The sequence below is a fragment of the Sarcophilus harrisii genome, chromosome 1, assembly GCF_902635505.1.
Source record: "Sarcophilus harrisii chromosome 1, mSarHar1.11, whole genome shotgun sequence".
Taxonomy (NCBI): Eukaryota; Metazoa; Chordata; class Mammalia; order Dasyuromorphia; family Dasyuridae; genus Sarcophilus; species Sarcophilus harrisii.
This window is the reverse complement of record NC_045426.1, coordinates 347,180,933-347,208,344: the sequence shown is the minus strand read 5'-3', so window position 1 is coordinate 347,208,344 and position 27,412 is coordinate 347,180,933. Positions and strand designations below refer to the sequence as shown.

The following is a 27,412-nucleotide window of genomic DNA, read 5'->3' as shown; positions in this document are numbered from 1 at the left end:
GCTACAAAATGGTCCAATAATTCTGGAAAGAATTTTGGAACTATGTAGAAGGCTGGAACAATTACAGAGGGCTAAGTACCTACTCAATGTGATATAATGGCTCTATAAACATATACTTAAATGATATGGTGATGTGATGGCTCTCCTCAGGATTGAGGCCTGCCGAATGTGTTGTGGTGAGGTAATCCTAAGGAAGGATTGGAAGGCTGAGGGAGACAGTCAGAGTCTCTCTGCCACAGTGAGCTCAGCAGGGAAGACTTTGGATCCAGACTCCAGAGTACAGGATCCATTTTTGATGAGCCACATGGCAACTTGCCTGCCTTCTTTATTTCTACTCCTAAAGACCAAGGACTTTGACTGATCCTGACTCTGACTGATCCTGAGGCCCTCCAGAGAGCTACCCCAGACTTTACAGAATTATGTTTCCCTCCCTTAAAAAAGGTCATTGAACTATGTATTTGCTTTGGCTCAGCAATATCACTACTGCTGAATACACAAAATCAGAAGTAAAGAAAAATATCATTTGACCTTAAAGCATGTAATGCAGAGATATCAAAAGAGGAAAAGAAGCTGTAAATACAAAATATTTGTAACTTCTTTTTTGTTGTAGCTAAATATTAGAAAAATGGGATTGCCATCAATTAGAAAATGGCTGAACAAATTATGTCATATGAAGTAATGGGCTATTTTTGTGCTGTGAAAAATTAAGAAACAGATTTTTTTCAGAAAAAAACAAGGCTGGAAGACTTGAATAAACTAATGCAAAGTAAAATAAGCAGAACAAGGATTAATGAGGTAATATCAACATTATATAGAAAAACAATTTCGAAAGATTTGAGAAAGCATTAAGAGTAAGATACTTACAAAGGAGTGATGATTAAGTATGATATTCATCTCATAAGGGGCATAGAACTCATAGATGTACATTTTTGGACATGGTTAACATAAGGATTTGTTTTACTCAACTAATATTTATTAGAAAGTTTGTTTTTCTGGCATTTTGAATAGGGAAGTTTAGGATAAGGAAGAAGGAGCTAAATCATGTTATTGAAATAAAAAAGAAGAAAAGTGAAAAACCATTAATGAAGCATTTAGAATGCTTCAGAATGGAATGGAACATGGATCAGTAGTAAATAAATGAATAGAACAGGTTTGTAAACAAAATGTTGAGTCACAGTTTTGGTACATTTGTTTCCTTTCCTATGTTGTATAAGGAAATGTATCTTGTTTAGTGTTTATTAAGTTCAGAATTAAGAACTTTTAAAAATTAACTAAGATTTTTAAAAAATTCATTTTTTTAAAAAATAGAATGAATAGGAATCCATGGAGGGGAGGAATCCTTCTTCATGAAGTTGAAGATATTTTCAAGAAGTGATTAATCTACATCTTGCTGATTATATCCTGTAAGCACATATTGATGACAACATCAATGTCCAGTTATATTATATCTTGTCCAGTCAAATACTACTAAGAATATGCAGTGGATCTCAATCTGCCTTATATGAAAATCAAAACTCTTAATTCATTAATTTGAAATCATACTTTCTCTCCTTACTATAAGTTTTGCTGTGATAAAGTGGGCATAGAATTGCAAGAAACAATAAGGAAATAAAGGGAAACATACTAAGTGTGATTTCTTACTTCACAGCCATGTGATAGAGGTATACAAGGCAATTTGAGATATACAAAGGCATTTCTCCCCCGTGCTCTTTGGGGCTGGTATCATGCTGCCATGAACAGTGAGCTGCCAAGCCAAATATACTGGGTCCTAATGGAATGTCAATGGAAATAAAGTCTGATGAACAAGAAATTCAATTGCAATAAATGTGACCTGTCAGCCATAGTTATTACATAAAGGTGTCCAAACTGAACTTTCTGAACTCTCAACAAAGCCAGTCTCATGAGTTTATCTTACATTTGAAGACAAATCAAGGCTGAGTATGTGGGTAGGATGTTTATACCAATAATTCTTGTCCAAGTATATAAATGGTGCCATATGGTGAACTCTATGATTAGTTCACTAAAGAATAGTTGAGGCCAAGATGAAATAGTCTTTCCATCATTATAAAACACCACAAAAGGCTTGTAAGGAGAACTGTATTAAATTTAGGCAATGAAACCAAAAACCAGGTGGAATATAATGTTGAATGCTAGTTGAATGATGATTTTGAATCTTGCATTTGTCATTTGTTTGCTATGAATTTGGAGAGTCATAGGACCATAGGATCATGGTATGAGAGCTGGAAGGCAGCTTAGAAGACATGTAACACAATCCTCTCATTTTAACAATGAATAATCTGAATCTTCCTCAAAGAACTGATTGGCCATCGAAGGTTGAATTATACAACTAGTAATTTATCTGACATTTTCAAAATACCCATCATGCTACAGGTTGCCTAATATAATACATGGCAAATGTTGACCATGTCCTCACCTCAAAAAAGCTACCATTTTTAATGAAAAAGTGTGAAAGATCATTCCATCAATCACAGTGAATTATTAGAGCTACATGTATTCCTGAAATCTTTTATGCCTTCCACAATGTGCTCCAGGTAAATAATTCATATATTCTTCAGTTTCTACATCTGTAAAATTGAGTGATACATGACTAGAGCTTCTTTCTAACATTGCTCACTGTACCACGGAAGTATATAGAAAGGACCATTCTCATATTTTTTTTCACACTTTAACATAATCCTGGAGTATGATGAGATCTCTTCTCATCTCCAATCCCACCCTACCACCCCTGACATACACATAATGTGAGTGAAGGGTCAGTATATGAGTGAAGTTTAAGACTACATTTGATATTTCTAGATCTAGTTGTGGTGACTAAGACTTATTGACTTCCTGCAAAATCCAATAGATTTGGCATATTTCTGATAATCTTTGATTTTTCACAAGTAGTTTCTTAAATTATAATATACAGACCACTATGCTAAGCTTTGGGAAAAATATAAGCAATAAAAAACATAGAAGTCTTCCCTGATGGAACTTAAGAAGGAAGTATGATACAGTGGCGAGACCACTGGATGTGGAGCCAGAGGACCTTGGTTCAAGTCTCTATGATACCACTAATGACCTATGTGATCTTAGATAAGATGTGTCTTCAATTTCCTCATCTATATAATGAAAAGGTTGTGTTATACGACTTCTGAGTTACCTACCAATTCTCAATCTATGATCTTATGATCGAGTAGGAAGGAATAGCATTTTCACAGATCACTATAATGACAAGATAAGCATATCAGAGAGGAACAAAGGAGGAACTTTGTGAAGTATGGGATGGAAAAAGATTGTTCCTGAAAGAAAGTTCAAGTGATGCTACATGGAAGAGGTAACATCAGTGGGACTTCAAAAGTGTAAGTAGGATTTCAACTGACAGAAATAGGGACAGAAGGAGATGGAGAATCTCTGCAAATAGGTGGTATATCTAAAGGCAGAAACATAATCTTTCATGAGAGATATAGAAGAGATGGCAAATAGCTTTATTAGGATGCAACATAGCACTTAGGAAAAGAAATAATGTGAATTGGGGAATAGAAAGATGAGGTGATGCTAGATTGTGGTAGGTACTGAATTCTAGAAAAAGGAGTTTTTATTTTATTTACTAAGCAACTAGGAATATGAAAGAGTTTTAAGTAGAAGAGTGGCATGATCAAATCTGACCCCTTTGTAGTCTTTTTATTTGTTAATAAACAATTTATTTTAATATTTCAGACATCTTCCATTTTGGGGCAGCTAGGTGTTACAATGGATAGAATGCTGGCTCTAAAGTCAGGAGAACTTGAGTTCAAATCTGCTCTCAAACACTTTCTAGCTGTGAGACCCTGAGCAAATATCTAACTTTATTTGCCTCAGTTTCTTCCTCTGTAATATAAGCTGGAGCAGGAAATGGCAAGCCACTCCAGTACCTTTGCCAAGAAAACCTCAAATGGGGACACAAAAAGTTGGATATGGCTAAAACAACTGAACAACACTTCCATTTTCCACTTCATAATCTGCTTGATTTTAGTTTTTATGATCTCTTCTCCTTGTTTTCTACTCTGGAACTGTGGATAGAAGGAGATATTGGACACAGAGCCAAAGTAGACATAACACAGTAGAAAATGCCTCATAAAAATAGGCAGTAAGGAGAAGACTGGTACTTCTAGAGGCCAGGAATCTAAGTAGAAAGAGAAATTTAGAGTAAGATAAGCTCCAGAATTGAGGCACACATAATTCTCAGCAAGGCAGTGATTTGAAGATTGGCTGGACAATCAAAGACCCAGGCAGAAGTTGGATTTTAAAGAACTGGAATTCTTACAACAGGTTAGGAAAAAAAGAGATTATGATACTGACACAATATATTGCCCCAGTGAAAAAGATTTCTATATGTTTTCTGAAAAGTGGAAGAATTATGGAGAGTGAAAGGCAAACATGTGGGCAGTCTACAATCTAGCACCTGCCCCCATTTGGCAAACAGTCTTGCATCAATTTCCTACACTAACTCAACCTGACATATCAAATAGTTCCTGGGGACCTCTTAATTTTGGCAGAAGATTCAATATACACTGTCCATTTTGCACTTTAAGTTAACTTTGAGATTTAACAGAACTAGGTAATTCAGAAGTGAAGGTACTGAGTCTCATCATTGGACACTTTCTAACCATATAGCCATGGGCAGATCAGTTCTATGCCTCAGATTCCTAATCTGTAAAAATAAAAAAAGGCTAGGATGGATGGATGATCTTTAAGTTATTTCTATGCTCTATGAGGAATTCTATGCACTCCATACCATAGATAGGCCCTTATTGACCCACTTCTTCTCATGGTAGAAATCACCTTAAGTGTAATTACTTCCTGACTTTTTTCTGTTCAATCTTTATATCATAGGTTTTCAATCTGAATTCACAGATTCAAGTTGTTTTGTCAGCCATAAAGGAATTGATGAAAGTTTTGTCTACTTTTTACTTCTCAGAATGCTTACAGTATTCATTCAGCCTGCTCTTGATCTGAATATAGTAAAAAAAAATAAATAAACAAAATTACTCATATTGCTATCCTACCTTTCTAGCCTATCTCCTTGTCAAGGAAGGTAGATGGGACTGGGATGTGTTAGAACAAGGAAGTAAAATGTATTCCAAAAAAAGAGGAAGGGGATAATAAAGGATTTTGTGAATATATGCATCTATGTATAGATGTATATATGTTTGTGTTCCATTAAAGCAAGAGAAGTGAATGTTGTAGAGCACTTAGAACTTAGTTAGATACTAAAGACACTAAGGTTATCCACTGCATCTCGAGTCATCAGCAGTTGCCTTAACTCTGTCCTGCCACTGGATAGTAACGAATCTAGAAGAGAGAATGAAGCCAACAACTTCATGCAATTCTGCCTCACTTAAATCCAATTTATGCATGAATCAAAAGACATCACCATACTCTAACATAGTGATGTCATTTTGGTCTCCTTGAGAAAAAAGGGCAACACTCTAATCTAACCCACCTAACATATAACCTATAACCAATATCTTTCTATCTATTGATCTATCTACACCTATATATACACACAATTCAGAACACAATTTTAGCCATATCATTCCCCTTAACACTTTTCTTTTTAAAATTATGTTTTATTTTCCTTTTTACTGTTTTTGAAACTCTCTCTCCCAAGATGGAAGGGCGGGGACCATTCACAGGCCTTATCCTATTCTGATCATAATGGGAGCTTTGATCTGATCTATTTCTGACCAGGGTTGAGTTATCCTTCCCATCCTCAACCATATTAATGTTTAACTTAATACAGATATTCTATCACATTAGTTCAATTTAGTTGAAAACGGCTGAACTCAAGAGACCTACTCTCCTGAGCCTTTCTGATATCAGGAATGATAAGTATGCATTTTCTTGGCTGGTGGACTGTTCATTTTCAGTGTGTTCTGTGTGAATTTGAATTGCATTTATTTATGTAAATATCTTATCTTTTCCACACAGTGGTCATCTATTTGAGGAGATCAATTTTGCTTTTTAGTTTTCTATATTCTCTACAACTATCTTCTTAAACTGTAGTTCATGACCCTATATGGATCATATAACTGAATATGGGAGTCATGAAATTATGATTTATTATCAGTAAATATTTGGTTTGTATACCTATTTTATATATCTATATACCAGGGGTCATGTAAAAATTTCCCTGGTGCAAAAGGTTTGCAATTGCAAAAAGTTTAAGAAGACTTGCCCTACAGCAAGTATGTGCACAGTAGATATTTAATACTTATCTCTTGAATGAATGAATGAATGGAAAAAAGAATAATGTAGAATAATTTGAGGTTTCATTCTTAAGATGGATCTAGCATGGTACTGAATGTCCTGTTTGGAACCAACACTCCTGCGTATCCTAAGGATGGGCTGGATAAGACTAGTGAACTCACATTAACCAGATCACCCTCCTATGTGTATTTTCTTCTGTATCAGCTGGCAACCAAAAAAAGTGGGCAGCCTAGCCACAATAAAAAAACTAAACAACTTTGCAATTATTTAACATGGTAATATTAAATCACATCATACATGACATTTTAAAGCTATGTTTCCATTCAAATCCCCATGTTCACAAGTATTTGCCCTTTATTCTTAAGCTTTTAGAATTTGTTCTAGTAATAGTTCAGGGGACTCTATATTCAGAATTTGCAGTATAGGGGACTCTAGATTCAGAGAGTACATAGAGAAAAAAATTAAGTCAAGCCACCTCAAGAAGAATTTACTAAGCACTTATTATATGCCAGGCACTGTGTGCTAAGCATCCAGGATGTGAGTTCAAGATAAAAGAAAGACACCCACTGCCCTCAAGGAACTTATATTATAAGAGGGGAAGAAAGTACATAAAAGGGAATTACAAAGGGTCAGAGTACAAGAAAAGGCAAGCTAAACACTTGCATTGATGTGGGGTAATAAAGTCTGAAGTTAGAAAGAGAATCTGGGTTGGAGGGATGTACAATGTGGCTAGTTTGTATTCTTTCTCAAAATGAAAGTTTTGGGGAAAATTCACCAATAGGAAAATGGGGCTTTTGAGGAACAGGGATGTTCCAAAATGAAAGGACATGATAGAAAATCTGGAGATTCACAAGCAATATTGGGAGAAAGGAATAGAGCATAATATCAGCATATAAAGAAGTTTTTTTTCCCCAAAATACCAAATACTATTCCTCCTTGAAGACAGAGATGCTTATTTGTAATGCTGAGCACAAGGCTTTTCTTCTTACGGTTCTATTGACAGGCTTATATACTGACATAGTCACAGCACCTAGAAGGGAATTGAAAGGGCACACAGAAAGGTACCAAATTACATGGTCAGGAGAGCAAGAAGCAACTTGAAGAAAAAGAAGGTATGGTCTGATGGAATAACTGCTAGCATTATAGTTTGAATGAAAAATAGAGGTCACGATTCATGATGCAGATTATCCAAAATAAAAGATCTATGGCATTTTTCTGGAGCAGATGTTGGATGGCCAGTTAGCCAGAAGATGACTCACTGAAAAATTACCCCGAATGGTTGTGTGTTCACTGGGGGACCCTGGTTGGCATTAGAGCTTGTAAATGATGGTCATTCCTAAGAAGTAACAAGAGAGGTTCTGTCAGCTGTGCAATTACTTTGTGTTGGCAGGACACTTTGGAGTCAAGAAAACATTGGCTGGAGTTCAAGGCCAAGATTTTGGATCAGCTGCCACCGTAATTTTTCAAAAATGTGATGACTGCTCCTCAAGAAATAGTTTCCTAAGTAGGCTGTAGAAATGTCTCCTGTTCATGTCTGAAAGACTTTGAAAGAGTGAATCCCTTAGGTAACTACCAACACAGCATATCTATCACAGATTATTTGTATTTAGAATCATAGAATCTCAGAGTTTGAGAAACCTTAGAGGGAGCTAGTCCAACTCCAGCTCAAAATCAAGTATTTTCTATAATATCCCCAACATGTGGCCATCTATGTGAATACTTTCAGTGATGGGGAACTCATTACCAAAGGAAACAGCCTATTCTATTTTTGAACAGTGTGAATTGTTAGGAATCTTCTATTAAGCTTAAATTTTCTTCTCTATAATTTCTACCCATTAGGCCAATTAGAACCAATAAGGCCAAGCAGGGAGAAAAACTCAATTTCTCTTACTTCAAAAGAATACAAGGACAGCTAGATGTTGCAGTGGTTAGAGTACTAGCCCTAAAGTCAGGAAGACCTAAGTTCAAATCTGGCCTCACACACTTACCACTATCTGTGTAACTCTGGGCAAGTAACTTAATCCCAATTGCCTCTCCAAAAAAAATTCAAAGGATTCTAATTGCTCATCTTTCAAAATATGTCTTTGTTTTCTTAAGGTTAAACACCCCACCCACTCATTCAATTTAGTTTAATGTATATATGTGTATGTGTATATACACACACATAAATCATGGCCAATGCAAGGAATTATTTTGTTTGGGTACACGTTTGTAACAGAGGTTTTATTTTTCTTGCTTTCTCAATGGAGATATAATTGAAGAGAGAGAATAGAGACCTGAAAAATATAATAAAATTGAATTTTTTTAAAATTGCCAACTCAGGTCTTAAATCACTAGTGTGTCCTTTAAATTTCAAGCTACCACCATTTCATGACTATAGAAGTCACAAACTCTAGATTCTAACCCAAAACAATTCTCTATGAGTTAGTTCTTTGAGAGTTGTAATTGAAAACCTGTGGCCAGATTGATGAAAAGTCTCTTTATCTTGCCTTGAACTAGGTTTCTGGAATACTTCCTGGCCATCTCTATACTTTTCTGAACCCTATTCTCCTTTTCCATATATATTTTATGTCTGGCCTTCATACATTTAGAATGAAAGCTCCTTAGGGCAGGGACAATCTTACTTATTTGTAGCTCTAGTTCTTAATATAGTGCCTGGTACAAGCATAACTATCTATCCATCTATGTAAACACCTATTGGTCTGTCCCTTTTTGACATATAAAATACATAAAATCCAATGATAGGCCTTTGGAAGTTTGTACATGGTCACAAATATGCTGTGGCAAGGTGTTAGTCTGGATTCCAAATTCTCTTTCCATTACACGTCATATCACTTCTTGGCTCCCACTAGCTCTGGAATGTGGCATTTATCAAATTCTAAGAGTCTTCATCTTGCTATCTTTTAGATTCACTTAGAGGTTTTCTGGAAGGAATTCTGATGAACCTCCCCCTCCTCCCAATATCTGACTTTTGAATTTAATCCAACTTGTGTATCCTGCTGCCAGTGGATCCTTGGGTGTCACTCAGAGGACCTATTGGCTGCCATTGCAGGACCAACAGGGGAACGTTTCCCTAGTTATATAGATCATTATGTTTCTCTAAAGCTTAAAATAAATCATGACTTAACCTTTCAGACAGAACAGAGATGTTTGAACAGGGCACATGTATTTTCTCAGATGCTGGAATCCACATAGCTTACCCTTTACAACAAGACTTCATGGTGAGTATTGGTTGAGCCAAATACAAAATCTATGTGTGCATCATAGGCCAAACCATGTCCAATTATGTGGGGTACTTTGAATATCTTAACTAATTTTCCCAAATAAGGGAAAGTAAATTAGTACTTAATCTGCAACTCTTTTTAATCTTAGTGTATTACATCTTTCATTTGCTGGGGCACAGATAATCATAATGGTAAAGTCCTTGATGTGTAACACTCCCCCATTTCAATTTATTGTTTTCTATTGTGGTTAATGTTTTTATCTAAACCAGTTGAAGGAACAGAGTTCTAATACAGAGTAACTATACATTACGTATTATTTGAAGTTGTTGGATCAAAACCAAGAAAAAAAGTTTTAAGTTCTCTGTGGGATATCTTTTTAATGTGAACATATTATTATACTCTGGGTATGTGACATTCTTGCTTAAAAGAAATATTTACAAGAACATATACACACAAGTCAACATAGCAAATGAAGTAGATACTTCAAATGCCCAACTTGTACCAGAAATAAAATATATCACATAAATAAACAAAGATTATATCCACAGTCATTAATACTTTCTACACAAAATGACAATAAATTAAACCACATTATATGCAGATAGTTCTACTTACATTGGTACAATGCACAGTATATAATTTGTGCAGCTTTTGCTTTCTCTCTCTACCAGCCTGAGAGTGGGTAAATAGGCTTGTATTGTCTTGAATCTATTTCTGTGTTTTTGAAGGGTTTTGTTTTGTTTTTTTTTTTAAGAATGAATGGTATCATCCAGAAGAGGAGGGACCAGTTAGACACCAATATTTTCTACCCGATCCCCTTGGTTTCATTTAAATTCCTTACAAATGGAAACTGGGATATACCATGTGGGTATTCAGGCCAAATCCATAAGGTCTTATCTTCAGGCTTTGCAGGAGGTCTTTTATCCCACTAATGGGAGTAAAAACACCTCCTCAAGTATCATTATTTGATGTGGGCATTGAATAGACTACTCTATCAAAACTCCAAACTTCCTCATTTCTTGTTATTATCTATCATCTTCTGCCCAATTTTAATGTCTTTTGTTCCCTAATGAATAATAAAAAAAACTATATATAATGCATGTCAATGCTTTACAGTAGCTTAACTAATTTTAAACCATCAAAGCAATTGAATTTTTTTAGTTTATTCAAGCTTATCCTAAGACCTATCCCACACCTGAAACACCAAAGAACTAATAAAATTTAAGGATTTTTATTTCTGATGCTCCAATCATATTGAATTTGAGTCTTAAGTATCATATTTTAAAATGTTTACATTAAAAACATCAGATTATCTAGAATGCTATTTTGCCTTTGATGTAGAATTAATTAGTGGTTAATGAGAAATTTGAACAGAGTCCAATCTAGCACTCTTTGAAAGTTGTAATTATACCAGATTGAACATCTCTATTATGAGACACCTGTGAAGTATAAGTTTTGAAAGTCAAAGAGCCCAGTTTCTTTTCATATCCAGATAAGCCTGATTTATATTACTCCAAAAGCTTGTCTAGAGCTAGTGTAAGGATTCCTACAAGACTGGATTGTTTTATCTTTTCTTTATTTAAAAGACATGCATGTTTGAGTCACAAGTTGTTACTTGCTTATTAGGCAAGATGCCAAACTACTACCTTTAACAACACCTGTGAATGGAGTGCAATCTATGTAAACTGGTTCTACTACAATCTGTTTCATTAACTGGTCCTCCCATGAATACCTGCAACTCTCCCTATTCCTGTTATTTTTGTAAGCCTTGAATATCCATGCTACCTATCTCTCTAGTTTGGCTCACAAGGGAACTATTGTTTGGGGATCAGATTATTGGTATTAAATTACTTTAAAAATGGGTAAAAACACAAAGACTCTGATAAACTATTATTTCTCACTCCTTTCTTCCAACTTACCTCAAACAGAGGTTTATAATTTTTCCATCAATTAGCTATGCAATAGAATTTAGTTCATTATTAAATGGTTCATTAGGTTCTGAGCCATAGGTTAAAATAAAAGCAACTACCACAAAACTTTGAATGAACTGCCATTATTTTTTTTACTTTTTGACCACTTTCAGGCACAATTACTCTGTTGTCAAGGAATTCTAAGCATTCTATGTTAATATTGTCTACATTTATACTGAGAATGTGCTTTCTGATTTTCAATGTGTTTGGCATAATTTTGTAATTTTTTCTGAAAACATTTCCATGAGTTGTTCTTGTATGCTAATTTAACCAGAATGGTTATGTATTCCCTTTTCCACAAACTATTTTCTTGTCTTTGGATGTAGATTTTCAAGTTAGATGAATTAATCCTTAAATCAAATCTCTGTTTTTAAAGTACAATAGAATCCATTTATGGAAGAACTCTGGGAAAATTACTTCCTTTCTCTGGGTCTCAGTTTCCCCTCATTTGTAAAATGAAGGGAAGAGGGAGGGACTTTGGTTTGCATCAAATTCATAAAGTTCCTTCTAGTTCAATGATTCTGTGGCATTTGTAACATAAGAAGAGCTTAAATGGGGGTGGTGACTTCACAAACAATGAATCCAAGAGTTGGGAAGAAAAGTAAAGCAATAAGGAATTCTGAAAGAAATCATGACATTTTGATGCGAAGGCAAAGAAAAGCTATTCACTGGCAGCCTGGGAAAAGGAAGCCTCCTTCCAACCTCTCCACCCCTTCTAAAAAAGAATCTGAAATGTAAAGAACTGGTTCATGGAATTTGGAAATGAGCTTATAGCTACAGGAAACGTGGGCTGTTGATTTTCCAAAGAAATTCAAAGGTTTGTCTACAGATTTTTATAGATTTAAAGGCAATTTGTTGACGAGCTGGTAAAAATCTTTTACCTCCAAGTTAAAAGCACCATCTGAATAGATTGGTGACAGATAACTAAAAAAAAAACTTTTATTTTTTTTAACAAAGTCAAGAATAATTGGGTTTTATTTTGATCACTATTACTTTTAATCTATTTGTAACCAGACTGAAAAATATTATGAGATAATACCTTTTTTAAAAGACATGATAAAATTTTATTAAAATGTTCTATAAACTCAAACTCCATTTGTTTTAAATTTGGAAAAAGAATGCTGGTAGAATGTGAATGCCAATTCTGAGACATGAGTGTGACAGTATGGTTTATCAGTTTTAATCATAAACCAAAAATCAGAAGCTCAAGGGACTTAACCCTGACTTTTTGTGTAACTTTGGGCAAGACATCTGATATTTTTATGCTTATCTTCTTATTCACAAAACAGAGATGTGATTCTCTATAGCTCAGTATGAAAAAACAAATCATTTTAATGAGGAAGTAGATTTTTGGTTCAAGAGATCTGCTTCAAGAAGGGACTAGAATGATTTCTAAGGATGTAAGACTCTAATATTTATGATATTTTTTCCACATTCTGCACTAGGTTTTGGTCATTTTCAGTGCACCAAATTATCTTTAATTCCTAAAGAAATTTAATCTGGATCTATGTTGTGAAGTTTGGAAATATCCCTCTTCCTGGTATATTCTGAAAAGAGAGAAACTCTCAAATATCAATTTCAAGTAACTTGTGGCCCATATTCTCTTGCAGAATTTTCTTTTAGAGTTGTTCATATGGTACAAATTTAAATGGACATGTTTTATAAATGATATACATATATGACAATAGACAAGAACAAGATGATCACATGAAATTGCTCTGTTACTTCTTTAAACAAACCATCTGTGGATAATCACAACAAAGATTTGCTTGCTCAGGTTCATGGAAATGCTAGGACGAAAAACTTTAAATCATTTTCACTTTTTGTGAGCCAACAGTTGATAGCTGTTTTTTGCATTGATTCTTTTATTTCAGCATCTCATTCAAAAATTCCTCTTTCCTATGAAGCACTCTTAGAATTTCTTTGTTGCCTTCTTTTCAATTTAGTTTTTGTTTCATTCAGGGGTCCACTATGAAGTCAAATTTTGCACAGCAATTTTGAAACAAATTTATCAATAACTGAAATTAGAAGGCAGGAAATTTTCTTTTCCATATCCCCTATTTTCATCTTATTTAAATATGAATAAAAGAAAAAACTATCTCTAATAATAATAAAGTAACTGCATTAAAAAAAAAAACATAGGCAGAAGCCCTTGAGAAAAGTTAGTCATGGACTAAATCACAAAGGATTTGAGTTTTGATAAAACATTGTCAGCATACTACTCTGTTAGCTAAAACCTAATCATTATTATTTCAGAGAGGAACATCTGTCCTAAATGAGGAGCAGTGATTTGTTCTCCTTCCCATGAAGGGCATAATAATTAGTAAGGTATCTATCAAATATTCTCTGCAAAAATACCAGTTTTAGGATGTAGACATGTGAAACAATTCCAGTTTTCTAGGATTTTTACCTCTCCAAAATGAAGAGCTTAAATGGCATCTTGACATGTAACTATGGATTGTGCTACATGGGAGTACAGGAGAAACCTGATCAATGGAATTGAAATTTCAATACCATATCTACCTAGCTATTAAACAAGAATTACCAGAAAAACATAAGGCTCCCTAGGAGTAGTTGGAGGGTCACAGGATATAATTACATTCTTGCTCTTATCAAATAATTTTAATATATTTTAATGATTACCTTTTTATATCAAAGTTGAATATAGCTTATTATAATCTTTCACTATATTTATAAATTAGAAGTGACAAGTATTATAGGTTTATACCTTAGGTGATAAGTAGTCTTCTAGAAGTTGTACTCTAGTGTTAGGTTATAAGTTGCCTTCCAGAAAGAAAAGCTGCCTCCTTTTATTTACAAAACTTAATTCTCCTCCTGTATTTACAGACATTTATCCTCAATCCCATCCCTATTTCCTGCCAGGTACTGGTAGGAAGAGTTTTTGTACCTTGGAGATAACCTCCTTTCAGTGTCTGATATATTGCTAGGCCAATTGTTTGAAGTTTAAAAGGGACCTGTTTCTGCTTCTTTATCATTAAAGGATCAACTCTTTGGCTAGTGGAAAGGAGAAGAAGTAATATGCCTTTCAGCCTCCATATAGCAAGAAATACATTTTTGTAGCATTATAGGTTGATGCACTTTCCCATGTTTTAGAAATATTTCTTTCTTTTATTTTTGGATTTTAAAAATGTGTGAAAAGATAGATGTTTCCTAATAGCAAAAGAAAAAGATAAAAATGCCTAAAAGTAAAAAGCTACTTCGGAATAAATTTTTTCTCCCCATTAAAAAAAGGCTTATAATAGTTACAAATCTTTTCACACATAACTAGTATTTACAATTTATTTTTTCCCCTGGAAGGGGGGCAGGGAGGAGAGCCTCATTTTAGGCATGTAGTTGAATCTGACAGCACGTATTGGCTGAAGGACAAATGAGTCCTGAGCTCCAAAACTGCCTCCCAGCTCCAGAGAGTGAGACTGTTTTTCCAACCTTTCCATTTCTCATTAAGAGAGTTCTGAATGTTAAATCTTTTCCAAGATTAATCTATAAGTAAAGATGCTTTTATACTGGTCATAAGGCAGCTTTTCAATCCAAGAAACCACAGCTTTCTATCCTTGCTTGTCATGGCTAATAGAGCCTTCAAATTCTAGAGATGTCAGACCTAAGAACCATAAACATATCCATAGATCCTCTAAACAATTAAAAAGATCTTATAGAATAACACTTCATCTTTATATTTGTTTGTCATGAGATGAAAGGCCATGTGGCATAATGTGATTAGTAAATCATTCCTGAGCTTCTAAAGAAATTGAAGAACAAAATGAGCTAACTTTGTAAAAGAATGAGTTCTTCAAGAGCCCCTCTTTCATTACACCGATGTCTGTCATTCCATCCATCTTCTTAAAGAATTTAAGGAAGAATGGCAGGGATTTCCTTATGCCACTGAAAAATGGGATCTGATAGAATCTTCCCTTAACTCCCGATGCTTTCCGATGTTATTTTCTTCCTGCTGGTTTCGTCTCTCAATGGTTATTCTGTATTTCTTCCTTCATGAAAAGAGAGAGCAAAGTAAGAAAACCTCATTTGGTTGTGCAGCACTATAGCATCTCTTACAAATTATGCCCCAGAGGGACATTTGAGTTTGGGTTGATAAATTAGAAGTGACAGAAAATGAAGCCCTGGTCAAAGATAAAAGTACTATGCCCTGAAGCATTGTGCCTTCATTCAAGAGCTCTATGTCGAGGAAAACTGAGATGCTTTCCAAAAGCATCAAGGAACAAATCTTCCCCTTTTTCCTTGGGTACTTTGTGGTTTAAAAGATTAAATCTTGTCTGCCCTACCCCAAACTCCCAAACCACTGTTACAAGCATGAACTAAGGATCAAAGTAATTGCACAGTTTCTGAATAAACTGGGAGAAAAATTATTCCCACAAAGTGACACTAAAAAAAATGTTAGCCCAATCCTGCTGAGTTAGGAGATTCTAGCTTTCAAGAACCATGAAATACTAAAGAATTACCAATTCTTTACCAAGAGAATCAAGGAAGGAATAGTGCTCTTTTAGTATATACCAGTAGTCTCACACATAAATAAATATTCAATTTTATGAATCTTCAGGACATAGAGTAGGATGTTGAACATAGGCTTTTTCAGATCCTGGATACAGACTACAATGACTACACACACACACACACCACGCACATACACTGCCAGAAATATCATTTATATTCACATGTAGTAATCCTGGTGATAGTTCCTCATGACAACTAGTAAGCTTTTGTTCCAGATAGGTTCTGCACTTAGTTCTAATTTCGTGGCTGGCTTAAGGAAATTATTAGGGGAGCAAGGTTAGTTTTTAGAAATTCTATTCAAAAGTGCAACAAAATGATGCATTTGTTTTTTATGTATTTAGTAGATAGATTAGTGATTAGTTTCTTTTCTCCTTAGAATTCTTTATGATCCAGAATGGCTTTAGTCCTGAATCCTCTCATATGTAGCAAGACTGTCTGAAGGTGTACATTGGATATTAAATGCCCCGAGGAACAGAAAGATGTGATGAAAGGACTGGGAAGCTAGGAGACCTGGTTTAGTATTCTAGATCTCTCACTAGGCTATGTGATGTCAGGAAAGTGCCTTTCCTTTTCTGAAACTTAATCTCATTAACTGGTAAAATAAAGAGGCTAGGCAAAATGATCTCCAAAGTTCCTTATAGCTTTATAATACTCCTAAAACTACAGGTGATATTATAGATGATTTTATAATTATTTAACAGTATTGTTAAAATAGAGAAGTAATGAGAAACATGAAGAGTGTCTGGGGATCTAGAAATAAGGAAAAGCTTTAACTTTTTGACTCAAGTCCTTATTAAATGTATCACTATTTGTGATTCCTGAGCCACAATTGGGTCATGTACTTTTCTAGCTGTAGTGATGAATTTATATTGGTCTTTCCATTCTTATACTTGATCACTCTTGTGACAAATGGTATATGTATATCCAAAGCTAGCCAAATTTAGTAACAGACTATTTGCAGTCAGAGGACACAATGGCTAACTGATTGACATCTTTTATAACATTTATAAAGTGTATTGAAAATCTTAAATCTCTATAAAATCTAGTAATTCTTATTATTACATAGGGATTGAATATATAATTCTACTGTCCTTATTAATACTAATCTCTAATCAGCTGAGGTAACTAACTACATACCAAAGTTTCTGCTTTTTTAGGCTAGCATTTCTCTGAAAAAAAAAAAAAGAAATGACTAACTGAACCATGGAGAATTATGCACACAAGACAAGGGATATGAACAACAAAGGAGAGGCCATTTTAAATGTTCTGGAAAGAATATCTAAAAAGTACTAACCTGAAAAAGTAGAAGGCCATTAACAAGCCAGCTCCTAGTAAGGCACCTACAACAATTCCTGTGACTGCTGATTCTTCCAGGCCACCTGCTTGAAGAATAATGAAAGGCTTAGAATTCAATTTGTAAAATAATTAGGTTTGGTATTGTTTTTCCCCTCATTGGAAAGTGTTTCTACATTTTTCATCCTAAGTCAATCTTTATTTTTTCTTCTTTGGAAAACTTTTTTAGGGAAAATTGCATATTTTTCCTAAGAGGGTGTCTACAGAAAAGAGTGAAGATGAACCAGATGATTCTGGGATTTGAAGGCATTGTTCAGTGTAAGAGTTTCTGCAAGTTAGACACATTGATCTATGACCATATTTCCTAAATGTCAAAACAAAGCATATTTTACTGATCTACAAAATTTTTAGAATGAGTCTCTATTATAGGAATACACAAAAGAACTGATTTCATCAGCATAGGAAATTCCAAGTTGTTTATGACTTTGTAAAGAAAGACTAGGAATCTATCAAATAGACAAAGAAATTAAGAGACTTGCCCAGGATGTCACAGGTCAGAATTAGGAATTTTTTCATATGGAAAAAGCAGAACAAAGTTCACCCTCAGTTGGGAGAAAGTAGACCATGGAGAAAGAAAGAGACCTTAGAAAATCATAAGGTTTCCCTCACAGAAGAAAACAAGGAATTTGGTACCTTCTTATTTCAACTAATTATACCTAAGTATTAAAGCCAGTTGTCCTTTCATATTTGTTACCTGAAAATTCTGATTACTTTGAGGTAAGTGTATAATAAATGACTACAAGGATATACTGGAACCAGCTAAAACTTTGAGCCCATTGTTAAAGTTTCAGTGTGAGTATGTATATGTTATAAATAAGGGCTTGATTTGTTGTTTTGTTGATTACTTAGACTAAAGAAAGTGGTGTTAAAATTATTAATCATAGAGATTAAATTTAAAAATGTGTTTATGTACATGGAGAGCCAATTCTTGCTCCATAGTTACAGTCCTTACAGATTTAGAGGAAGAAAGGTGAAAAAGAGCTTAAAGATATCCTCCTCCTTCTTAAATAAAATAAAATATCATAATAATAACATGTTAAAACTTTAGGGGTAACTTAGTTTAACTTCTTTATTAAAAAGGAGGAATATGAGGCTCTACATAAGCAGAATCACTTGTCCAAGTTCCCAGAAGATTCATTCAACTCTTACTAATAGAATCAAATGGAGACTAAACAATTCCAATAGACTTTTGATAGAGAAAGCCATTTGCATCCAGAGAGAGAGGACTGTTGAGACTGAATGCAGATCACAGCATAGTATTTTATCCTTTTTAGTTGTTGTTTGCTTGCTAGGTATTTTTCCTTTCTCATTTTTCCCCTTTTGATATGATTTTTCTTGTACAGCATGATAAATGTGGAAATATGTATAAAAGAATTGCACATGTTTAACCTATATTAGATTACATTCTACCCAGGGAAGGGAAGAAGTGGGGAGGAAGAAGAAAAATTTGGAACACAAGGTTTTGCATGGGTGAATGTTGAAAACCATCTTTGTATGCATTTTGAAAAGTAGGAAGCTATTATTATTTTTAAAAATGAAGAGCAAAACTCCCAGACTGTGAGAAAAAAACAGACGCCCAGAATTACTGTCAGAGTAGAGCCTAGAACACAAATATCCTGTCTTCTAGTCTAATGCTACTTCATTTAGGATGATAAAAACTGGCCTTCTTAAGGGACACAGGAACATTATTAGCCTTTCCAAGGGGATAGATCCTGATTTCATGCCTTGTTACAAGAAGTTGAACAGGTTGAGGGAAGGAGAATGACCTTGTAGAAATGATCCCAAATTCATCACTCAGGCTCTTGTGGTAAGTTTGAGAATCTTGGGAGGTAAAAAAAAAAGTTTCAAGGGAAGCAAAAGTTCCTGGATTTGAAGATAGAAGCTTCTCAAGATGTGGCCTTTAAACAGAAACTAAATGGTTTTCTTTTTCTTCTCTTTTGCTCCCTTAAAATCCTCCCCCAAATGAAGAATAGATTTCATTGAAAGGTAATTCAATGGCTTCTGCCAAGAACTCCTAGGTATGAGGAAGTGTTCTTCTCTCCCTTTCTAGGCAGCCCACTCCTCATGTGCAGGATTCAAGGCTCAAAGTAGCTCCTCTGAGCTCATGAAGGAACCCCTCACATATTTAAATCTAGTTCTCTAGAATAACAGTCTACAGCAAAGTTTGGGAAGACAAGGAGGGCAAAAAAAAAATTCTAGGGAAAGAAAAGGTACCAAGAATTAGGGAAACAGAAATACAAGAAAAGTTTGGCCCTCTAGGAAAGGCTACCTTCCTTCCCAGGTCCTGCCTCATCCCAAGGATTCCTTTCTTTTCTGGTTTATAAGAGGAAAGCAAGGTGGATGATAGGTATCTTGCTTCTGAAAACTGCTTGGAAATCCTGTGTTTCTCTATAGCCATGTACCAAGATACTCACTATCACTGGCACTAAAGGAGACAAGGACCAGTTCTCCCACTCCACTCATAAAGTAGGCCAGATCTTGTGTCAGAAGGACTTCTGACTTCTCTCTGTCCTTGCCTGAGACACTTTGGATACAATTAGTTGTTCTAAATCTGTGATCTCATGATCTTCAGAGTTTAAAAGGAAAAATAATTATCTCTAGAAAAGTCAGAAATGATCAATTAATTCAGACCTGGCTTAGAAAAGTTTTTACTATGACAGAAATTTTGACTCTTTTACCATATGTATAATCTCTAGGAGAGCATTCGCTTGCACTCATTTGATAGGCTAATAATTATTCTCTATTGACATACATGACAGTTTAAAAATCCAAAATTTTAACTTTGAAGCAAATCCAGAAGGTTTCAGGAATTTTTAGTAGTTTTGACACCTAGGTTCTCAGTAATCAAGGAAAAAGCCCAATTCCAATCTCCAAAAACCTGAATGTTTCCTGGTTAGAAGAGATGGATAAATCCTAGTATTTGATATTTTCCTCAAAGGGAAAGTTAAATACTAAATACTCAAAATAAATATCAAAATACTTAAATATGCTTAAATACCCTAGATACCAAGTGCTTAAATACCCAAATACCAAAAATACTTAAATATTCTTAAAATACTTGTAAATACCAAGTACTTAAAAAAACTGAATCTCAATTTACCAGTCTGATTAAGAACTTTCAGTATAAATTATTCATATAGTAAGGATGCAACTTTCATAAATATTCCCTATGCCATTTAAGTAAAGAAACAAGCACCATAGTTTTAAATCTTGTATTGTCAGTCACAAAGGGAACTGTAGCTATGTAATCTACAGGAAGACAGCAATCAGGTATGCTTTATTTATTTTATGTATGTGTACTAATATTGGTTCCAAGTTGACAAGGACGGCTTAATAAATTCTTTACATTGATTATGACAGTTTCTCATTCTGATTTATTGTTTTTGTAGAGAGAAGAGGTTGGCATGTTGTTACTAAACTTACATGATTTACAAGGAGAAGAGTTTGTGTGCTCCATAACTCTGGTTTCATCTATTCTCAGTTTTATAGGTCCCCCAGGATACTTTATATTTGGTCTCATTTCAAAACGACCCAATTTTCCAAAGTAATCACCAATAACCTATAGAAAGAAAAAAAAAAGAAAGTCAAATCCAAAAATATATTTTTCCTATGGAGGCAAAAATGTACAGTTCTGCCTTATTAGTTGAGAGAATATACTTTAAACTCCTTGCCTATATGTTTCAATAAATATTTATTAAGTGTCTACTATGTGCTAGGCATTGTGCTCAACTCTGGCCATACAATTTTATTTTCTCATTTTTTTTTAACTTTTTGATCTGATTTTTCTTGTGAAGCATGATATTTGTGGAAATATGTATAGAAGAATTGCACATGTTTAACATATATTGGATTATTTGCTGTCTAGGGGAGAGGGGAAAGGAAGGAAGGGAAAAATTTAGAACACAAGATTTTGCATGAGTGAATGTTGAGAATTATCCATGTATATGTTTTGAAAATAAAAAGCTTTAATTTAAAAAAAAAAAACTCTGGGCATACAAAGAAAGACAGAAGAAAGTTCCTGCCTTTGAGAAGCTCACAATCTAATGGGGGAGGCAATATGCAAACAACTATCTGCAAACAAAATACATATAGAATTAATAAAATTAAACAACAGAGGGAAGGTACTAGTAATCAAAGGGAAAAAGAACGGCTTCCTGGAGAAGGTGGCATTTTAGCTAAGATTTGAAGGAAGTCAGGGAAGCCAGGAGGCAGAGATGTAGGAATATAAGGTACAAAAATAATAATGATAATAATAATAGTTAACATTTATATCACATCTATTCTGTCAAGCATTGTGCTAAGTACTAACTACTTCATCTGATCCTTACAAGACTCTCACAAGATAGAATATATATATATATATATATATATATATATATATATATATATATCTTCCTTTTACAGATAAGGAAATAGGGTGAGAGGTTACATGAAGGTTAAATGACTTGTCCAGAATACATAGACTGGAAAAAATTGGGGGGGGGGGGGAGTAAGTTATTAAGGGATTTGAATGCCAAAAAGAGGGTTTTATATTTGATCCTGGAGGTGCTAGGGCTAGACTGGAATTTATTGAGGAAGAGGGGTGACACAGTTGAACCTGAACCTTAGAAAAAATCACTTTGATGGCTAAATAGATGATTAAGTGGAGTGGAGAGAGACTTGAGATTACAAAACACAATAGTCCAGGCATGAGGAGATAAGGGATGGCAGTATCAGATGCTTGCATATGTGGTATGCTGATTCTTTAGATGCCAATTTGCAATTTGATAAATTTTCTCTCCAAAAATAGTATATACCATATGCATCTAAACAGTTTTTCAGCTAAAATATTAGCAATTTATTCACCAGAAGATAAATTATTTATGTGTTGAATATGTATGTCCTTTTCTGTTTTAGTCATTTATTAAAAGCTTCTATTTATTTATAGCATTCATTTTTTTTAAAAAAATTGAGTTCCAGATTCACTCTTTCTAAAAAGGCAAATAATATGATAATTATACACTTAAGTCATGCAAGCAAAAGCAAAAATTAAGAAAGTAAAATATATATATGCTTCAATTTGCATTCAGTGTTCATCAATTCTCTCTCAGAAAGTTGATAGCATTTTTCATCATGGGTCCTTTGAAATTGTCTTGGATTTTTGTCTGGATTGGACTATCCAAGTCTTTCACAGTTGATTATTCTTATAATATTGCTGTTGACGTATTCAAATGTTATCCTGGTTCTGCCCATTTCACTTTGCATCAGTTCATGTAAGTCTTTCCAGGTTTTTATGAAGCCATCCTCTCATAATTTCTTATAGTACAATAAAGTTCTTTCACCATCATATAACACAATTTGTTCAGGGATTTACCAACTGATGGGTATCCTCTTGTGTGGTTTAGTCATTTTTTTAAAAATATGATGTTAACCTCAAGATCTAGCATTTTGTAGTATAATTCAAACTCATAAGGATTAGAGGATTGATCGTTTTCAAATAAAGAGTTCCTGAAGCAATGTTGAAACCAAGTACCATCAAAAACATCTTTATATAGAAGGCTTCCTGCCTAGATTCCATGATAACTTTCTTGGTATGTTCAAGTTAGCTGGCTCTTCTTGTAGCCATGACTTTTGGGGTCCCTTACCCTATGTGCAACCCCATGTCCAGCCTGAGTTATCTCTCAGAGCAGCTTTGTTCTCTGGAGAAATCATAACCTTTCCTATCTGATTCCAAGTTTCATTTTAGCCATAAACTGAAATAACGCACTTCTCACCCACCCAAATTCCAGCCTAGGGGTATTCTTTTGATTTGAATCCCCCAAACAAAAAGTTTATGAATTAGACTTTCTTTTCACTGAGAAGAGTTAGAAGAGGCAAAGATCTCTCCTAGTCTTTCAACTCCTTACTCTCAGTTTATTCACTTCTCTATCAAATGGGAACATACTTAGGAAATCTCCAGGCAGGCTTCCTGCCCTTTGCAGTTCCATTTCAAGTAATATTATAGAAATGAATTACTATCTCAACTCAAAAGGTCAGGTTTATACTAACACTATTCAATCAGTTTGTCTTTTGGTGCATTAAAGTCCATCTCTATTTTTTTTTTTACTCAGAGAGTCCTCAAAGTTTAATGAAGAAAAAAAAGACAGTTCCATAACATTTCTCTTGTCTAGCACACTTTCTTACATATAACAAGGAAGGCCTGATTCATGATCATCTGGGAGTTGTGGTATGACAAAATAGTATTCCAACCAGCTAGCCTTGCACTTGGCACTCACTTAGGAAAGCTCATTTCATTAAACAGGAAAGAAATTAATTTAGTAATGCTTGGAATTGAGTAAGACTCAACAAGACTCACATGCTTACCTCTTGAGTACCTGCTTCTGTATCAGTCATTGCAATCACAGAGAAATCACCATATCTGTCTCCATTGGCATCAATGGATACTTGCCCTGCAATACCTGGAGATGATATACCAAGAGCTAGAAGTCAGTTACTTAAAATAATTTTCTCCCAAAAAAACCATGAAAATGAATTGACAATTTTCTTTATTATATAACAAATACCAGAGAAAATCTCATAAGTCTCTTAGATGTTTCTGTTGGCATTTGTAAAGAAACTGTAAGTTCATCTGTGTCTCTATATTCCTGAATTCTTAACAATTTTTTTTTATTTTAAAAAGAAAAAAAAATGTGACCTTAATTTGGAAATATATTGGAGAGAAAGGGAACTTGAAATTATTTCAGAAATGAAGTATACCAACTGAGAATACTATATTAAAACTGTTGAGTGAAAAATTGATCTACATTTACAGAGCTTATGTTGAGGGTGAATTGAAAAGTTATTAAAAATCATCTCAGATTTTTTGAGGCCAGTGTTAATACAAAGACAAAGAAGAAGATAAATATTTCTGGGTTCCCGATATGACTATGTCATTGTTTATACTAAATGAACCATGGTGGATTGGGTCTTATGATTTGATTAAGTTTTAAAAGACATAATTTTTATATCCATTCATTCATTTAAAATATTTAATAGGTACTAATATGTTCAAGGCACAATGCATTGTAATTCTATACCAAGATAATTAAAATTAAGCTCTTTGTCTTCAAAAATGTTATGATACTGTTGTGAAGAGAGTAATAGAGGATAGTATGATTTCATTGGTATAGGAATTCCAGTAAGGAAAATGTTCCAGTTCAGGTTAGATAACTATAGTCCCTAAAGAGTTAAACAATTTGGCAGAGTCTTTCTGGCTTCAAGGCCAGCTTTGTAGCCATGATATCTCAGTGACTCCCAAATGAAGATGGCATAAGTATGCAAGTAACTATAAAACAAATTAGAATATGATAAATATGTAAGAAATGTACAAATACTAATGTAAACATTCAGAAGAGAGAAAAATCATGTTTTCTGTCACATTTTTTCTTAAAAAATTTTTTTTCCTACTAGAGTTGGGAAATTAGAAAGTTTCACAAAAGAACCAAAATCTAAAGAGACTCGATAGATAGGACTTACACATGAAAGCAAGCAAGTACAGAATATGGACACAGATTATATACCTTTAGTCAGCATGACTTGATTGGACAAAGCTCCAAGTAGTCCAGTTTGGTTGAAATAAAGAATATATAAGGAGTGGGAGAGGGGGGAGAGAGAGAATGGGAGATAAGACTGGAACTGTAGATTGATGCAGTGCTATTGAGAGTCTCTAAAGTCAAATTCAGGAGTTTTTTAACTGATTTAGTAATAAGTAACTACTGAAAGTTTTTGGGCCCTCCAGATGTCATGCCCTTAGGTCTCAATATGATTTTTCAGTTATAATTATCTTAGCACTCAAAACTGTATTCTCTATCTTCAACTATGATTTTTTTCTATTCAAAGTGTCAAGCAAAGTTTACATGCAGCTCTTTGATGCACTAATAAATGTGTTGCATTCATTTAAGGATACATACACCATAAAGAAGTATCAGTTAACCACAGACTACATTACAGTTCCTAAATGATCTGCCAAGAAGCAAGGTGAGACTGCTAAGTGAAAATTCACAGGGTTGCAGGTTAGTGAACTGAAAATTTCAAAAGGTGAGATCTATCAAGATCATAATATAAGTAACATTACCTTTCACCTCAATTTGTCTAAGGTAAACTCTTTTTCAAGAAATGAGCTACATTTCTAGTTCTTCCTCACTCTGACCTCTCTCATCAAGATGAAATTGAACTTTCTTACCACCCTCTTTATCAAATACTTTAAGAAATCAATCACAGTCCAAATTTGCTAAATTCCAAATTTGCTAAATAATCCTTAGCCTTGGTGAGGGGAGAATTTAGAGTTGTGTAAATAGAACTGAGACTCTTCTACATAGCAAAGACAATTGCTTAATAGAAAATAATGATGATGATGCATTTATATCATACTTACTATGTGGCAAGCACTATGTTAAACATCTTACAAATATTATCTTATTTAACTCATATAACAACTTATAACAACAGTGGAGTTTATGAGACTATCAAGTAAAATAGTATAGAAGGAAAGAAAAAGGCCCAGGACAGAAGCTTGGAAGACAGCCACAGATACTGGGCATGTCCTGGATAAAGATCCAGAAAAGGAGCAGAGAAGGAGTAGTCAGAAAAGTAGGAGGACCAAAAGAGAACAATGTCAAAAAAAACTAGAAAGAACAAAATCTTAAGGAGAAAAAGGTACTAGATGATGTCAAAAGCTATAGAGGTCAAGAAGATGAGGAACAAGAAAAGGCAACCAGATTTGTCAGTTAAAAATCATTTAAAACTTTTAAGAAAGACATTTCAGTTGTAAGCTGTCAAAAGCAATACTGCAGAGAGTTAAGAAACATTAAAGAGTATATAAGAGGAAGTGAAGACACTCAGTGTAGATGGCCTTCAAAGACTATAATCATGAAAGGGAAGAAATACAGAATGGTAGTGGAGATGGATGGATCAAGTGAGGATTTTTTTGAGAATGAATCGTGGGTATGTTTGTATCTATTAGAGAAACAGCTAGAAGACAAGCAGAAATTAAAGACAAATAAGAGAATGGGAATAATATAAGAAGTAAACTGATGGAGAAGGTGAGAAAGAATAAGATCACTTGTCAGCAGAAAGGTTAGGAATGAATAAATAGAATTTGGAATCATCAGCATAGAGATTATAATTTAATTCATGGGAGCTAATGAAATGACTAAATGAAAGAGTATAGAGGGAAAAGAGAAGGGGTCTTGTACAGAGCCCCAGGAGACATTAGCCTTTAACCACAGAGGAGTGATCAGGAGGAAAACCAAGATAGAAAGCCTTGGTAACTTAAGGAGAAAAAGGTGTCAAGGAAAAGAAGATAATTATCAAAGCTGCATCAAAGCATCAAAGGCTGCAGAAAAATCAGGAAGGATGACTATTGACAAAAGGCCATTAAATTTGGCAATTAAAAGATTGTAACTTTGCAAGTAGAAGAGAAAGAGTTGAATGTAAGTGATGTTGTGGAAATAAAATATCATGAGTTAGCAACTCATCAGATATTTGGGTTCATGGAAAGTCAGGAATCAAAAATAACACTGAATTTATAAACCCTGGAAACTGGAAGAATGGTGATATATTTTAAAGAAAAAAGAAATTTAAGTTTTATTCAAGAAAACATTGTACACAACAACAAGATTATGTGGTTATTAAGTCTGAAGGATGTGGCTTTTTTCAACAAGGAATTGATTCAAGCCAATTCCAATAGACTTAGAAGGGAGAAAGTCATATGCATCCAGAAAGAGTACTATGGGGACTTAATGTTGATCACAACATGGTATTTTCACCTTTTTGTTGTTTGCTTCCTTTTTGTTTTCTTTCTCATTTTTTTCCTTTTTTGATCTAATTTTTCTTGTGCAGCATGATAAATGTGGAAATATGTGTAGAAGAATTGCACATGTTTAATATATTGAATTGCTTTCTGTATAAGGATGGAAGAAGGGAGGGAAAAATTGAAACAAGGATTCGCAAGGGTGAATGTTGATAACTATCTTTGCATGTATTTTGAAAATAAAAAGGTATTTTGAAAAAAGAAGGTTTATTTTGGGAGAAATACAATGAGTTTTCCTATTGCTACCTATATAGCTT

At 34.2% G+C, this 27,412-nt stretch overlaps 1 protein-coding gene across 3 annotated transcripts in view; it reads right to left on the bottom strand.

Moving 5' to 3' along the window:
* Window positions 1-9,833: 9,833 nt before the first annotated feature.
* The window catches only part of NPR3 (natriuretic peptide receptor 3), a 78,772-nt gene continuing 61,193 nt past the window's right edge, over window positions 9,834-27,412 (bottom strand). For 2 of the 3 annotated variants that reach the window (XM_023496153.2, XM_012541471.3), the window contains 4 exons: window positions 23,669-23,763; window positions 20,750-20,885; window positions 17,268-17,355; window positions 9,834-15,450 (listed from right to left, as the gene is read on the bottom strand). In XM_023496153.2, the coding sequence (XP_023351921.1) occupies window positions 15,339-15,450; window positions 17,268-17,355; window positions 20,750-20,885; window positions 23,669-23,763 (431 nt within the window). In that variant the 3' untranslated portion in view covers window positions 9,834-15,338. The remainder of the gene's footprint in view (window positions 15,451-17,267; window positions 17,356-20,749; window positions 20,886-23,668; window positions 23,764-27,412) is intronic. The other variant, XM_031945880.1, reaches the window with a different exon arrangement.